Raw genomic sequence first — 13,462 nt, 5'->3', positions numbered from 1 at the left:
AGTGCAAGTTTATTATTTACCTTGAAGTCAAAGGTGTAATTTGTGTAAGGCATCAAGTTGTTTTCATAGGCGCTCTTGAGTTGGAAATCATGAGTAATTCTGCCATCTGAAGTTCCGTTCTTTCCATTGCAGCTGAAGTTTGTCAAACACTCATTGTACCTCAATTCCTTGAAGTCTTTATGATTCTGTGCCACACCTCCAGTACTCAAGTATTCCACAACACCTATACATTAAGTGGAGTTAATATGATGCATCTAAGCCATTGTTTGTCAGTTCCCATAAACACAATGTTGATAGCCGCGTAGATTTGGTTTACAGCTTATTACACAATGGTCCATATCTTGCGCTCTCTTATATAGTACTTCAATTGAACTGTACACAAAGCTTTCTATAACATAATCTGCTGAATACAAGGAAATGTAACATCATACTGATAAGGACATGTGTTTTTAAAAGAAAAAGCAGTGCACTTCAACTTGAAATGGACATTTTCTCTGCATAATGTTTAGAAGTATTCCAAAACCTATTTCTTAACTTTACTGAAAATCAGAGTGAAATGTGTATTAAAATATTTAAAAATTCACAAGTTAATTTATTAAATCATTTTGAGACATTCTGCTCTTAATCTTACCAGAATCTGGTAGTGAATTGAGATCTGCACACAGCACCAATGGGATGCAGTTAGGGTCTGCAGAAGGGCAACTTGGCCTAAGAGATACAGCTGACTTCTCAAGGAGAGCTTTGAGTTCTGAAATAATCATCATGGTTTGGATGAGCTTCACATCAGAATACTCAGGGTCCCAGTGCATATGTGCATTGGCCACCAGAATTAGCTGCTTTTCTGCTCCATGAAGTGCCTTTGCACCTGAAAGGGATGACGCCTTTAAATGTATGCAGCAATTGAACAAAAAAAACAAAGTTAGATTGACATAGCGTCTTTCACAATCTCAGGACATCCCAAAGCGCTTTTAGCAATGATATAATTCTGATGTCTTCACTTATTGTACCGTAGGTAACATGGCTACAAACTTGCACACAGCAAGGTCCCACATACAGCTACAAGATAAATCTTTTAAATGCTGGCTAAAATAAAAACAGTGGTTGAAAGGAGTAGTAGAATTTCCCTGCTCTGCTTTTAACAGCTTAACATCCACCACAGGATGAATAGAATATTGATTTAATGCCACGATTAAAAAAAAAGCAGTATTTCCACGAATATTACACCAGATGGATTGTACGCAAGCACGTGTGGATTTAATCTCTAGGTCCAAGACACACACTCATTAAGGACATTTTTTTATTAACTTGCATGTATATTTAGAAGTGATAGAAAGATGTTTTGCCTAGATTTTCTGAAAGTGAGTCATCTGCCTTATCCAGCAGTGAAGTAGTTAGTGACATGTTCCTCTGGTTTACTGTGCTACCCTTGGACATCACCAATTGGTCTTAGTGGGCATTAGTACAGGTCTGTTCAAATACTATGCACATGAGGATCCCAGTCCTCTCTCTCTCCAATACAAATCAAAAAAATATTTTTATAAAATTTGTTAATTTCAATAAAAATTCCTACTTCATTGAGAGGAAACCATCCTTGCTAAAATTTGAAAAGAAGCATTTCTAAAGGATCTGTACCTATAAACTTCACTGTGGAATATTACAAAAAAAGCAGACCCAAAACATGGTCTTTATTTATTCTTTGATTATACAAACACAATAAATTTTGACTTATTTTTCACTTCAGTGCCAGTGCCAGACACAAAAATATATATTCTAGATGACATCTTGGGTTAATTCCTGCAATTTTTAGAAGAGGTAGCATTAATAAAGACTCGTGGCCAACACAATCACTCTGCCTGCATGAATCTCCCAGTGGCCAATCACTTCAATTCCACATTCCAAAGCCAGTGACATGTCTACCCATGGACTCATGTTCTGCCAAGTTGAGGCCACCCAGAAAACGGAGGAACACTTTATATCTATCTTGGCAGTTTCCAACCAGATGGCATCAATATCAATTTCTCCAACTTCCATTCACCCCTTTTCTGGTCTCTCCCTTTTCCCACATCCCTCTGACCCCCATCTTCCAGCTCCTTCCCTTCTCCTATTGGAGCTATCTTTCTCAGTCCTGTGGCTTCTACCCCCACCCCCCATCACAGTGCTTTTTTTCTCTTCTCCCCCTCCCACCAATAGCCAACTCTTATCAGGTAGCCTGTTCCTCCACCCCCCCACCCCATCTTTTTATGCTATTCAGGCATCTTCTGATTTTCTGGATCGCTCAGGAAGGGCTCATGCCTGAAACACCGTCAGCCTTTACTTATTATGGATGCTGCATGACCTGCTAAGTTTCTCCAGCAATTTTGTGAAATGCACTAATAACCCACCCTTTTGCCCAAGGAATGAGTCATAAATGGAGAAAGCCACTGACACAAACCAAAAATTATCAGAATCATAAGTACTCTTCTTCCCTTCAGAGACCACATATTAAATTATCCCTGAAAAGTAAGGCAGATGATGTATCAAAAACATCATACACATAATCCCCATCAAAAGGTCAATTAGTTTAGTTCAAAACATGTACCTCCAAAGAGATCCTTGTGGACTTCCAAAAGCACTGCCACCCCAATATTATCTTTTGTCATGACTCGATTGAGCATGGCTTCAGAGCCGTCTGAATTAGCCATTGCCAATTGGTTGAATTCCACTGTGTGCTTCTGCACCAATGCAAATCTAAGAATTGGGAGGGGGGGGGGGAGAAAAAAAATGTAGGTATAACTGTATATCTTCCAAAATTAACTGAATTGAGCATACATTGACAACACAAAGAAGCATGATAGTATGTTTTTATAAGACTGACAAATTAGAATTAACAACGATTAAGGTAAACAGATGAATGAAAACAGTCAAATTTATCAGAATAGAGACATCAAATAGTTCAGCTCAATTATTTCATCCTTAAAATTTTTTTTAAAAACTTTAATAAAAATGGTGGCCCAATCCTCAATTCTAAATTCTGACACAGGGGAGGTGGCAAAGTGGGATAAGCTACAATTGGGAAACTATAATTTTAATACTTGGGTTATTTTAACTTACACCAAACCAAAAATAACTCAACTACTTTGAACACAAATGTAATTGCCAATGAAAAAGTATTATCATACCTCCACCCTCTACCCACCAGCCCGTATTTTTTTTTCCCCCAATATATTTTACAGGAAAGAAAATCAAAATTTCATAATCTAAAAACGCCACGTTATCTTGAGCAATACAACCTCATTTAAAATGATCACCAGATTACCCCTTATCAAAAATTTAAGGAAAAAAAAATCCACATCCAAGATGCACCAGCTTCCAGTGCAATCTTGCACCAGATCTGGTATTGAGTATTATGTAAAAATCAAAAGTCCCCTCAGCTGGCAGAACAGAATGTAATTACTACAACTAAAAAAAATTCAAAACAGAACACATGGGAATAAACCTAAGAATAGTGTTACAGGTATTTGTGGTCAGTTAACATTTGATTGAGGACCTGCTTCTGAGCGTAAAGGGAAGATGGCCAGTTTCAAGAGGAACAAGGGCAGGGTAATAGAGAGGGTGATAAAAGGAACCAGGTGAAATGGGAGATGATGAGCTGATGTAACCAGGTGAAGTAGAAGGAGGATGGGCGTTTAGACAGAAGCTGGTGGATAATACGTAGAAACAAGCAAGAAATAAAAATTAGGCAGATGGAGCCAGGTGATTCTGCATCTCAATTCAAAATGTCAACCATTCCTTTGCTTCAACAGATGCTGTTTGACCTGCTGTGCTCCTCCAGCAGTTTATTTTTGCTTCAGATTCTGATCTTGTCTCTCCATGTTGAAAAATAAGGATGCAATATCCTTCTTCACTTCATGTATTAAGGCACCTCATGGCCTAATGGTGGTAGTGGACAGGTATTTTCAAAATAAATGCGAGTCCTATTAATCAACTCAAATAGATATATTGCTCTTACTTTGTACAAGCACAAGCATTCTTTCTTCACCGTTACAACATGCTCTCTTCCACCCCATGAAATCTCAATAGGTATGGCCAGAATAGGGACATCAAAACAAAGTCATGCTGACTGAAAGTAGGCTGAAAAGAAAGGAGCAGTATCTGAAGAATTTCATTACATTTGTTCATGATTTCTTGTATTCCCTCTGGATAAAGGATAAATATCAATGCTTCAAGTACATGAAGAATCTCCCTGTTGTGAACAGGGACTGGATTTCTAATTTGAAATCATCCACAAAAGGGTTAAAAACAGCAAGAGAGCTTCAAAACACAAAATCTTTTTAACTGCAAATTTAAGTGTTTGCACCTCCATTAAGAATATAGCCTGCAATAAAAGATGCTGGAAGCACCCAGCAGATTTCATAACATCTCTGATTACAGGAAAAGTGGTAACATTTCAGGCCAATGGCATTCTATTAAAACTAAAATTAGAAATCTAACATGTTTAAGGTTGTATAGAAGATGGAGGGGTGAACAGATGAAGGATGAAGGGATTTAGTAATTAGTGTTTTTTGGTATGTACTTTAAATTCTATAAATAAAGTTTTCAAAAAAAATTATTACATTGTAAAATGAAATACAGCTCTTCAGCTTATATTGGAAAAAAGAAACAAATGAATAGCCAAAATGCTTCAGAAAGTGACAACTTCAGGGTTCAATGAATTTAGTAACTTGAGATAACCATCAAAATATTCTTCAGTATAATTTAATAGAACTGGCAAAGAATTGTATCATAACTGGGGATTGTTAAAATGAATAAAGAAATTATTCATTTTCAAATCCAACTTTCAAGCTGCACTAGGACTGAGTAAAAAACATTCCCAAGATTCTCTGAATATTGACAAACTTATGATAAGAAATCACAAAAAGTAAGTTTATCCAATAACATTTAAGATCAAACATTCAATGTACATTCTGAACTCCACCAGCAAAGTTTGTAGGCAACTGAAAAGGCACCAGTGTTCAGCATAGTGTATTACACTGCCCTTCAGGCAAAAGCAAATTGGCATGGACACGTCCTTCATTCCTCTTTGTGATAAGAAAATCCTCAACCAAATCATCAGTTTCGAAGAATAAAATACATTGCGCCATGACAGATTACATTTCTGAGAAAGAATGTGAGATAATTTGGGCGACATGATTGGCGTGGCGGTTTGGGCAACACTGTTGCAGTGCCAGCGATCAGGACCGGGGCTTGAATCCCCCGGACTGTCTGTAAGTTCCTCCCGTGTCTGTGTGGTTTCCTCTGGGGGCTCCAGTTTCCTCCCACCATTCAAAATGTCCCAGAGGGTTGTAGGTCAATTGGGTGGCATGGACTCAAGGCCTGTTACCATGTTGTAGAACTAAATTTAATTTTTAAGGAAATCTGGCCAGGCAAAGCAATTTTCCAGAAAATCCAAGTACAGTACTTTGATTCAGCTATGTTAATGCTTCCTCTAACGTGACATTTTTGGTTGAAAGGTCCAGCGAACCCAGCCTGTTCAGTAATTGTGCAAATGCTCTTTGGAAGCTGACAAATACAAAGTTTCATGGTGTTCTCCTTTGCTCTCTTCTGACTGAAACAATAATACAGGTACACAATCCTTTATCTGGACATCTAAAATCCAGAAAGCTCCAAAAACCGGCAAGTGGGGGGGGGGGGGGGTTGGGGTGGGTGGGCAGAGAGAGAGACGGCAGTGCAAGTTGGGCAGGTGAGGGGAGAAGACCAACAGCGCAAGTCGGGAAGGTGAGGTTGGGGGGGGTGGAGACGGCAGCGCGACTGGAAGGGGGTGGGGGTGGATACGGCAGCACAATTTGGGTAGGCTCAAATCTGGCTTTCCGAAATCCGGAAAAATCCGAAATTCAGAACACACTGTCCCCCAAGGATTCCAGATAAAGGATTGTGTACCTGTAGTGTATTTAAGTTGTACCTAATATGAGTTGACTTGCCTGGGTAGCATATGATACAACATTTTTTACCACATCTCAGTACAAGTGAATGTCACTTTATTATGATAAATTATTGTAAGTTCTTGCTATAAAATCCTTGATTAAACTGTAGTTTTGTTAATCATGCCAATTATGTTAGATAAAAACATGATGAATGAAGTTAATGTCACCAATAAATCAACATCCATGATGAAAATTACAAGATTTGAACATTAACAAATTTAAAATTCCCATCAATTGAGGCTGGCTCGAACATACTTCTCTGTCTTGAAGAATATTGCACATCCATCTACATGCTTCCTTTCCTGTTCAGACATCAATTTGGCACGAGATTTTGGACAGAAGAATCCATCATAGCCTCGTTGCTTCAACTCAGGCAGAAAGAGGTTAAAGTATTGCTCCGTTTCTACTTCCTATTAAAGATAAAGAAACAATTCTTATACGTCCATCAAGATATCAAAAACCGGCAAAGAACTGGAAATTTGTTTATAATGTCGACAGAGAGTGTTACAGTCAGTGCTAATGGGTTGTAAATCAGATATGAACCCCCCAGCCTTCCTCTGATCCTGCATGCTGCTAAGGGACATGCTGCAACCTCCTGCCTTCTCTGCTGCTGCGGGATTTGTGGCAGTAACCTGAAATAAAATCCTGCCCTCTACTAACACTGTCACAGCAATAAATCATCCATGGCTCAGTGTGAAGAGACTGCAGCCATGGATGCTGAGCAAGGTGAGGCAAGCAGTTTGATCAGTCAGGATTGTGACACTCTGCATACCGACAAGCCTAATGAAGAGGCTCACTGCTGAAAAATGTGCTAATGTACAAAGCACAGCTGCTTGAACATCTGACAGATTGTTTAGATCTTATAGTATCTTTCATCATTTTCTGTTTAATGTCTTTCTGTCTGCCCACAAATGCTTGCTTTTCCCACCCAGAGAGCTCTTCTCAGGGAGGGAGTGGGGCCGAACATCGAAGCAGAACGGGTGGGGGAAGCGAAAAGTGGGCAGGAGGGGAGAGTTGGGCAGAGAGCGAGGGGAAAGAGGGGGAGCGGAGAGCGAGGGGAAAGAGGGGGAGCGGAGAGCGAGGGGAAAGAGGGGGAGCGGAGAGCGAGGGGAAAGAGGGGGAGCGGAGAGCGAGGGGAAAGAGGGGGAGCGGAGAGCGAGGGGAAAGAGGGGGAGCGGAGAGCGAGGGGAAAGAGGGGGAGCGGAGAGCGAGGGGAAAGAGGGGGAGCGGAGAGCGAGGGGAAAGAGGGGGAGCGGAGAGCGAGGGGAAAGAGGGGGAGCGGAGAGCGAGGGGAAAGAGGGGGAGCGGAGAGCGAGGGGAAAGAGGGGGAGCGGAGAGCGAGGGGAAAGAGGGGGAGCGGAGAGCGAGGGGAAAGAGGGGGAGCGGAGAGCGAGGGGAAAGAGGGGGAGCGGAGAGCGAGGGGAAAGAGGGGGAGCGGAGAGCGAGGGGAAAGAGGGGGAGCGGAGAGCGAGGGGAAAGAGGGGGAGCGGAGAGCGAGGGGAAAGAGGGGGAGCGGAGAGCGAGGGGAAAGAGGGGGAGCGGAGAGCGAGGGGAAAGAGGGGGAGCGGAGAGCGAGGGGAAAGAGGGGGAGCGGAGAGCGAGGGGAAAGAGGGGGAGCGGAGAGCGAGGGGAAAGAGGGGGAGCGGAGAGCGAGGGGAAAGAGGGGGAGCGGAGAGCGAGGGGAAAGAGGGGGAGCGGAGAGCGAGGGGAAAGAGGGGGAGCGGAGAGGAAAGAGGGGGAGCGGAGAGCGAGGGGAAAGCGGGGGAGCGGAGAGCGAGGGGAAAGCGGGGGAGCGGAGAGCGAGGGGAAAGCGGGGGAGCGGAGAGCGAGGGGAAAGCGGGGGAGCGGAGAGCGAGGGGAAAGCGGGGGAGCGGAGAGCGAGGGGAAAGAGGGGGAGCGGAGAGCGAGGGGAAAGAGGGGGAGCGGAGAGCGAGGGGAAAGAGGGGGAGCGGAGAGCGAGGGGAAAGAGGGGGAGCGGAGATCGAGGGGAAAGAGGGGGAGCGGAGAGCGAGGGGAAAGTGGGGGAGCGGAGAGCGAGTGGAAAGTGGGGGAGCGGAGAGCGAGGGGAAAGTGGGGAAGCGGAGAGCGAGGGGAAGAGGGGGAGCGGAGAGCGAGGGGAAAGAGGGGGAATGGAGAGCGAGGGGAAAGTGGGGGAGCGGAGAGCGAGGGGAAAGTGGGGGAGCGGAGAGCGAGGGGAAAGTGGGGGAGCGGAGAGCGAGGGGAAAGTGGGGAAGCGGAGAGCGAGGGGAAGAGGGGGAGCGGAGAGCGAGGGGAAAGAGGGGGAACGGAGAGCGAGGGGAAAGTGGGGGAGCGGAGAGAGAGGGGGAAGAGGAGAAGGTGTGGTGAATCTGAGTTGGGCTGTCAGTCCCCACTGTGCTTAGTCTGCCTTACTGACATTGGACGTGTATTATTTCTACCACTAAAGACACTCCCCTTGGGTATAACTGTGTATGCACCCTTTGTCTTTCATTATTGTACCACGAGTTTCTGCTAATAAAAGCCATGACTACTGGTTAACTACACAGCCTTCATCTTCTTCATAGGGGAGCAGTAAGTGGGGGTTAGTCGAGACATCAGCACGGGGGGGGGAACCGAGGTGCGAGAGGGTGCCAAGAGATGGAGAGGGGGGGTGAAACACCAGCTCGGGTGGGGGTGGGGGGTGGGGTGGTGGTAAGAGGAACAAATCACAAAGAGGATATGATGAGTGACTGCAGAACATTGAACAGTACACTACAGGCCCTTCTGCCCACAATGTTGTGATGACCTACGTAAACCTATTCCAGCATTTATTTTGGGATATGGCCAGTCTTCCAAATGCTGCGTGTGCACAAAACTGGGGCCGCAAGGTTATCCTTGCGTTGAGTGTCATGCTAATATACAGTGCCAGTGACCCGGGTTCAAATCTGGCGCTGTCTGTGAGGAGTTTGTATGTGCTCCCTGAGACTCCACAGGTTTCATCCAGGTGCTCACATGGAGAATGTTTTCTTCGCACATTCCAAAGGGATACGTGGTTGGCAGGAAGGGCCTGTTACTGTGCCATATCGCTAAATAAAAAACTAAAAACTGTTGTTAGATATCTTGTTTTTCATTAAATGCAGGGAATATTTTCCTGTGAGTGTTTGCAATAGAGGACGAGGAGCATGACAGTAAATTGGCACTCTGTGGGTTAGCACCAAGTTGGGCAATAGTGTTTTTAGTAAGTTAAAAGATTCCCATGACACAAATCTCATCTTTTGCCACCATCAAAGATTTATCTGGAAATATACAAACAAGAATATTTTGAATAAGAGACGGCTATTCAAAATTTTGGCCCTGCTTCACCTTTCAGCTTGACCCTGGTTGAATATCCACTTTAGTATTGCATTCCTTACATCACCCTGTATTAAGATTCCCTAATGTGTGTTCACACTCTCTAAAAATATACCATTTAGTTCAGATACATTTTCATTCTTCCTAGCTGAATAAATCTGTTCACTTCACTGCATATTTCAGAGAATTTCACCAATATGTCCACTCATTAATCTCTTTACTTTCTCCAGAGGAGAGTACATAAACAGGCCTTTTAACTCACATGTCTGTGCTAAACATGATGTCCAATACTGCTCACACATGCTTGACATCACTCTATTCCTTGCACATTCACATGTCCATCCCGCAACCTCTTAAATGCAATGTTTTGTCCCTTCAACACATCAAAGACCCGACCATTAAAACACCTCCAAAAAATTCAGTAGTCGTAAAACTGCCAGAGACTCACCAATGCATACTTTCTTCCAGTCTGAACAACTGGAATTCTGGACTATCTTCCACTGTCCCCTGCCCCATTGTGCATTCACTTTGGTGGTATTCTTTGAATAGCCACAAGATATAATTTTACCTCCAGTTACAAGACACGTATTGACAAAATACCTTTTGGAAATTCACAAGCACATCAACCACCCTAATCACAAAAACCATTGGTCACTTGAAAGAAATGAAGTTAATCAAATATTTGGGAATAAATGGTTCTCAACCTTTTTCTTTCCGCTCACATGCCACTTTAAATAATCCCTATGCCATTGGTGCTCTGTGATTAGTGAGGGATTACTTAAGGTAGTAGAAGATGGGAAGGGAAGGTTGAAAATCACTGCTCTCGACCCAATTGTTACTGAAATATTTTGCTTGAGAAAAATTGTCATTGGCCCATTTCCTTTGGAGTTATGATACTTTGCACATAACGAGTCAATGAGGTACAATTAAAACAGTGGTTTTCAAACTTTTTCTTTCCACCCACATAACACCTTAAGCAATCCCTTACTAATCACAGAGCACCAATGGCATAAGGAATACTTAAAATGGTATGTGAGTGGAAAGAAAAAGGTTGAGAACCACCGGGCTAAATATTAACTCAATTTTCAAGTGATCACTCCCTCTTTAACCACATCATTTAGTCCTACATTTTTAGTCCTCCAAAGCTGTCATATTCCCCTACATTTTTAGTCCTCCAAAGCTGTCATATTCCCATTGAACCGGGACAGAACTCCTTACTTACTGAAGAAATCCAAGATGCATCTCATGCAGACCGTTAATCCTCCTAATTTGAGCATTGCCAAACTTTTAAATTCCTTTTCCAATTTTAATTCCATCAAATTTTCTCTTCCACACCTGAACCAGTAGAATCCTTTTAATTAACAGCAGCTGATGCGAAGTAAACCACTGGTATCTTCGACATGCCCTTTGACCTTATGAGGGTGACATCCTTTCGAATGCCACTCTTCCTTGACAATCCTTTAAGAAAATGTATTGAAAAAATCTGATTTCATATGTAGCTGATTTTTGGAATAGATACTGAGAACAGGGTAATAGAGTAGAAAAGCCCATTATCCCTCCTCCTTGTTTTATCTGTGAAAATTGGTACACACAAGTGTATAAATGGTTTCTTAAAGTGACAATGCTCTATTTTTCATGTTTTACCAAAGAGTAAACAAATACTCTTGGTCCTCAAAATAGGGGAGTAAATGCTGTTTTGTTGAATGTATCGCCAACGAAAGATCGCAGTAGAAATAATTTCTCACAGATCTTTAGGGCCGATGATGGCAAACATAGATCAGCTCTCATTGAAAATGTAAATGTTTCCAGTCAGAGAAAATGCCCAGTTCAGTACCATTTCTCAGTACAGTACTATAATTTTATTGTTTTCTATTTAAACCCTTGGAAATATACTGAAGGAAGACATAAATCTCACACATCAGTGCTACATTTGCAAACAAATTGGGGAGACAAGTGAAGAAGCAGTATGGTAACCCCATGTGAAACTCATCTGAAAACTGCAAAAAGCACAATTTGTTCCCACATTTCCATCAGTCAGCGCCGTAATGGTAAATTATATTGTTTTTAGAAACAATATTGGCATTAGCTTTGAAAGAAAATTTGAAAGATATGGAATGAAGGTGGGATTAAAGACAAGTATCTGCACTTTTTCACTTCCTGGATTCATTCTGTCTAAGAAACAGTTGGAGAGGCAATACTCAAAGAATACATGAAACACACTTCATCAACCTTGCTAAAATGAATTCTGATTGTGGTCTGAAAAGAAGCTTACTATTTAAACACAGACTTCTTACCTGGGATTTAAACACTGAGCACGCTGATGTTTCAAGCACCTCATTAAGCCCATAAGGGATATTACTTTTCTTCTTTAATTTGTATAACTTCTGCTCATTTATTGTTTGCAGGGAAGGGTAACATCAGTTTACATGCACATCTAGCTACCTGAAGGCTTAGGATGTCTGCATCACAGTTTACGATTTCTTCCATGATTCCTTTTTTCCTGTATTCCCAGTTCAAAGCCCAGGATGGGCAGTAGCCGTACAGCTGTCTTGTGGCATACTTGTCACATAGAACATTATAACACATGACAGTGAACAATGCTGTAAAGAAAATCCATACATCATTAAAAGGAGTAAACCATTATCAGTTTAACTAACACTGGAGACTCTGGATTGACAGAACAACAAACAAACAAAATAAAATGTCCAATTACATCAATACACATGCAGAAATAAAGACAAATGTAGACGAACATCATCTACGGACATTGTAGCCCAAAAATAATTGACAAAGTATTGGTATGAAAATATATACAAATATGCTTATTTAGTTAATAATTTCATAAGATTAAATTAAAAATATTGTTGATTTTTTTTCAATTAACCACAATTCCATCAATATAAAGCACTTCAGATCAGAGGCAATGTGTGTTCAATAACAGTGAAGTCCTCTTAATTCTGTAAACATATGCTTAATCTATACTGTAACCCAAAACGCCAGTCATTATCTTCCTTAAGAGCCATTAGTACAGCTTGTTGCCTCCCTTTATCTGATTTCAACACATTCATCAAGGAAACGAGCTTAGTAAGTTTTAACGGTTTCCCTCTCACAGTGACAATTCTGATCCTTGTTCAAGTACGATTCAATGATCTCAATTCTTCAATGATAATTGTGTCTGCTTGCTCATTTATCAGTCATTCCACAAGTATCAACTATGGAGGCAGAGAGTCCTGCCCAGTCCTGTTTAACAGGATTAGATAACTATCAGAAATTGACTCAGAGCTTCAATTTTCATCTGTAAAATATCTCAACTCCTATTACCAGTTGAGAGCATTCAACTCAGGGGTTCTCAACCTTTTTCTTTCCACTCACGTTCCACTTTATGAATTCCCTATGCCTTAGGTGTTCTGCGATTAATAAGGGATTGCTTAAGGTGGGATGTGGGTGAAAGAAAACAATTTTAATCCTAACTAATTGACTTGTTAGGTGCACGGTTTCAGAACTCCAAAGGAAATGGACCAATGACAATTTTTCTCAAGCAAAATATTTCAGTAACAATTGGGTCTAGAGCAGTGATTCTCAACCTTCCCTTCCCACTCACATATCGGCTTAAGCAATCCTTTCCTAATCACAGAGCACCGATGGCAGAGAGATTACTTAAAGCGGTAGGTGAGTGGAAAGAAAAAGTTTGAGAACCACTGAACAAACTCACTGCAGAGGAAGATTTAAATTGTCATCTCCAGGTCTAAAAACCTGTTTGTATTATTATGTCTGCTACAATTCCATACACCATACTTAAAAATTGATACATTGGCCACTGTACACATTCATACATTGAAGAACTTGGTGGAATTGACAGCTGGGCCAATGGCAGGGAAAAGGAGGCAAAGAGAGCTGGGAAGCTGTGGAGAATAGCTAATTCAAGAGGATTAACCAAGCTTGGGCTCCCAACATGATCTGCTCCTATTTATGTGACAATGTGAATGATTTTGGCCAGTAAATGCACTGCAAGAAATTATGTTCTATGCACAGTTGGTAGGGAATTCAGTATGTTACTATATTTTAAGTGTGGCTCAATTCAACCATGGAAATATTCACAATTAAGTTATTTTATAGAGATGAGCAAAACTCAGACACCAAATTCCATGGGAAAATAACAGCCTTTGCTTCCAGTCCACATTTTCAGGTCTATA

General features: G+C 41.8%; 1 protein-coding gene across 9 annotated transcripts in view; it reads right to left on the bottom strand.

Annotated features, from left to right (window-relative positions):
- Positions 1-13,462, bottom strand: part of cnot6l (CCR4-NOT transcription complex, subunit 6-like) — a 134,826-nt gene that overhangs the window by 22,148 nt on the left and 99,216 nt on the right. For all 9 annotated transcript variants that reach the window (XR_011354200.1, XM_069926773.1, XM_069926768.1 and 6 more), the window contains 5 exons: positions 11,712-11,869; positions 6,216-6,370; positions 2,579-2,727; positions 632-865; positions 21-223 (listed from right to left, as the gene is read on the bottom strand). Coding sequence is in view for 8 of the 9 variants with exons in the window: in XM_069926773.1 (XP_069782874.1) it covers positions 21-223; positions 632-865; positions 2,579-2,727; positions 6,216-6,370; positions 11,712-11,869 (899 nt within the window). In the remaining variant the exon portion in view is untranslated. The remainder of the gene's footprint in view (positions 1-20; positions 224-631; positions 866-2,578; positions 2,728-6,215; positions 6,371-11,711; positions 11,870-13,462) is intronic.

This window comes from Narcine bancroftii, chromosome 3 (genome assembly GCF_036971445.1).
Source record: "Narcine bancroftii isolate sNarBan1 chromosome 3, sNarBan1.hap1, whole genome shotgun sequence".
Classification (NCBI taxonomy): Eukaryota; Metazoa; Chordata; class Chondrichthyes; order Torpediniformes; family Narcinidae; genus Narcine; species Narcine bancroftii.
The sequence above is the reverse complement of the archived record's forward strand: the minus strand, read 5'-3'. Positions and strand labels throughout refer to the sequence as shown.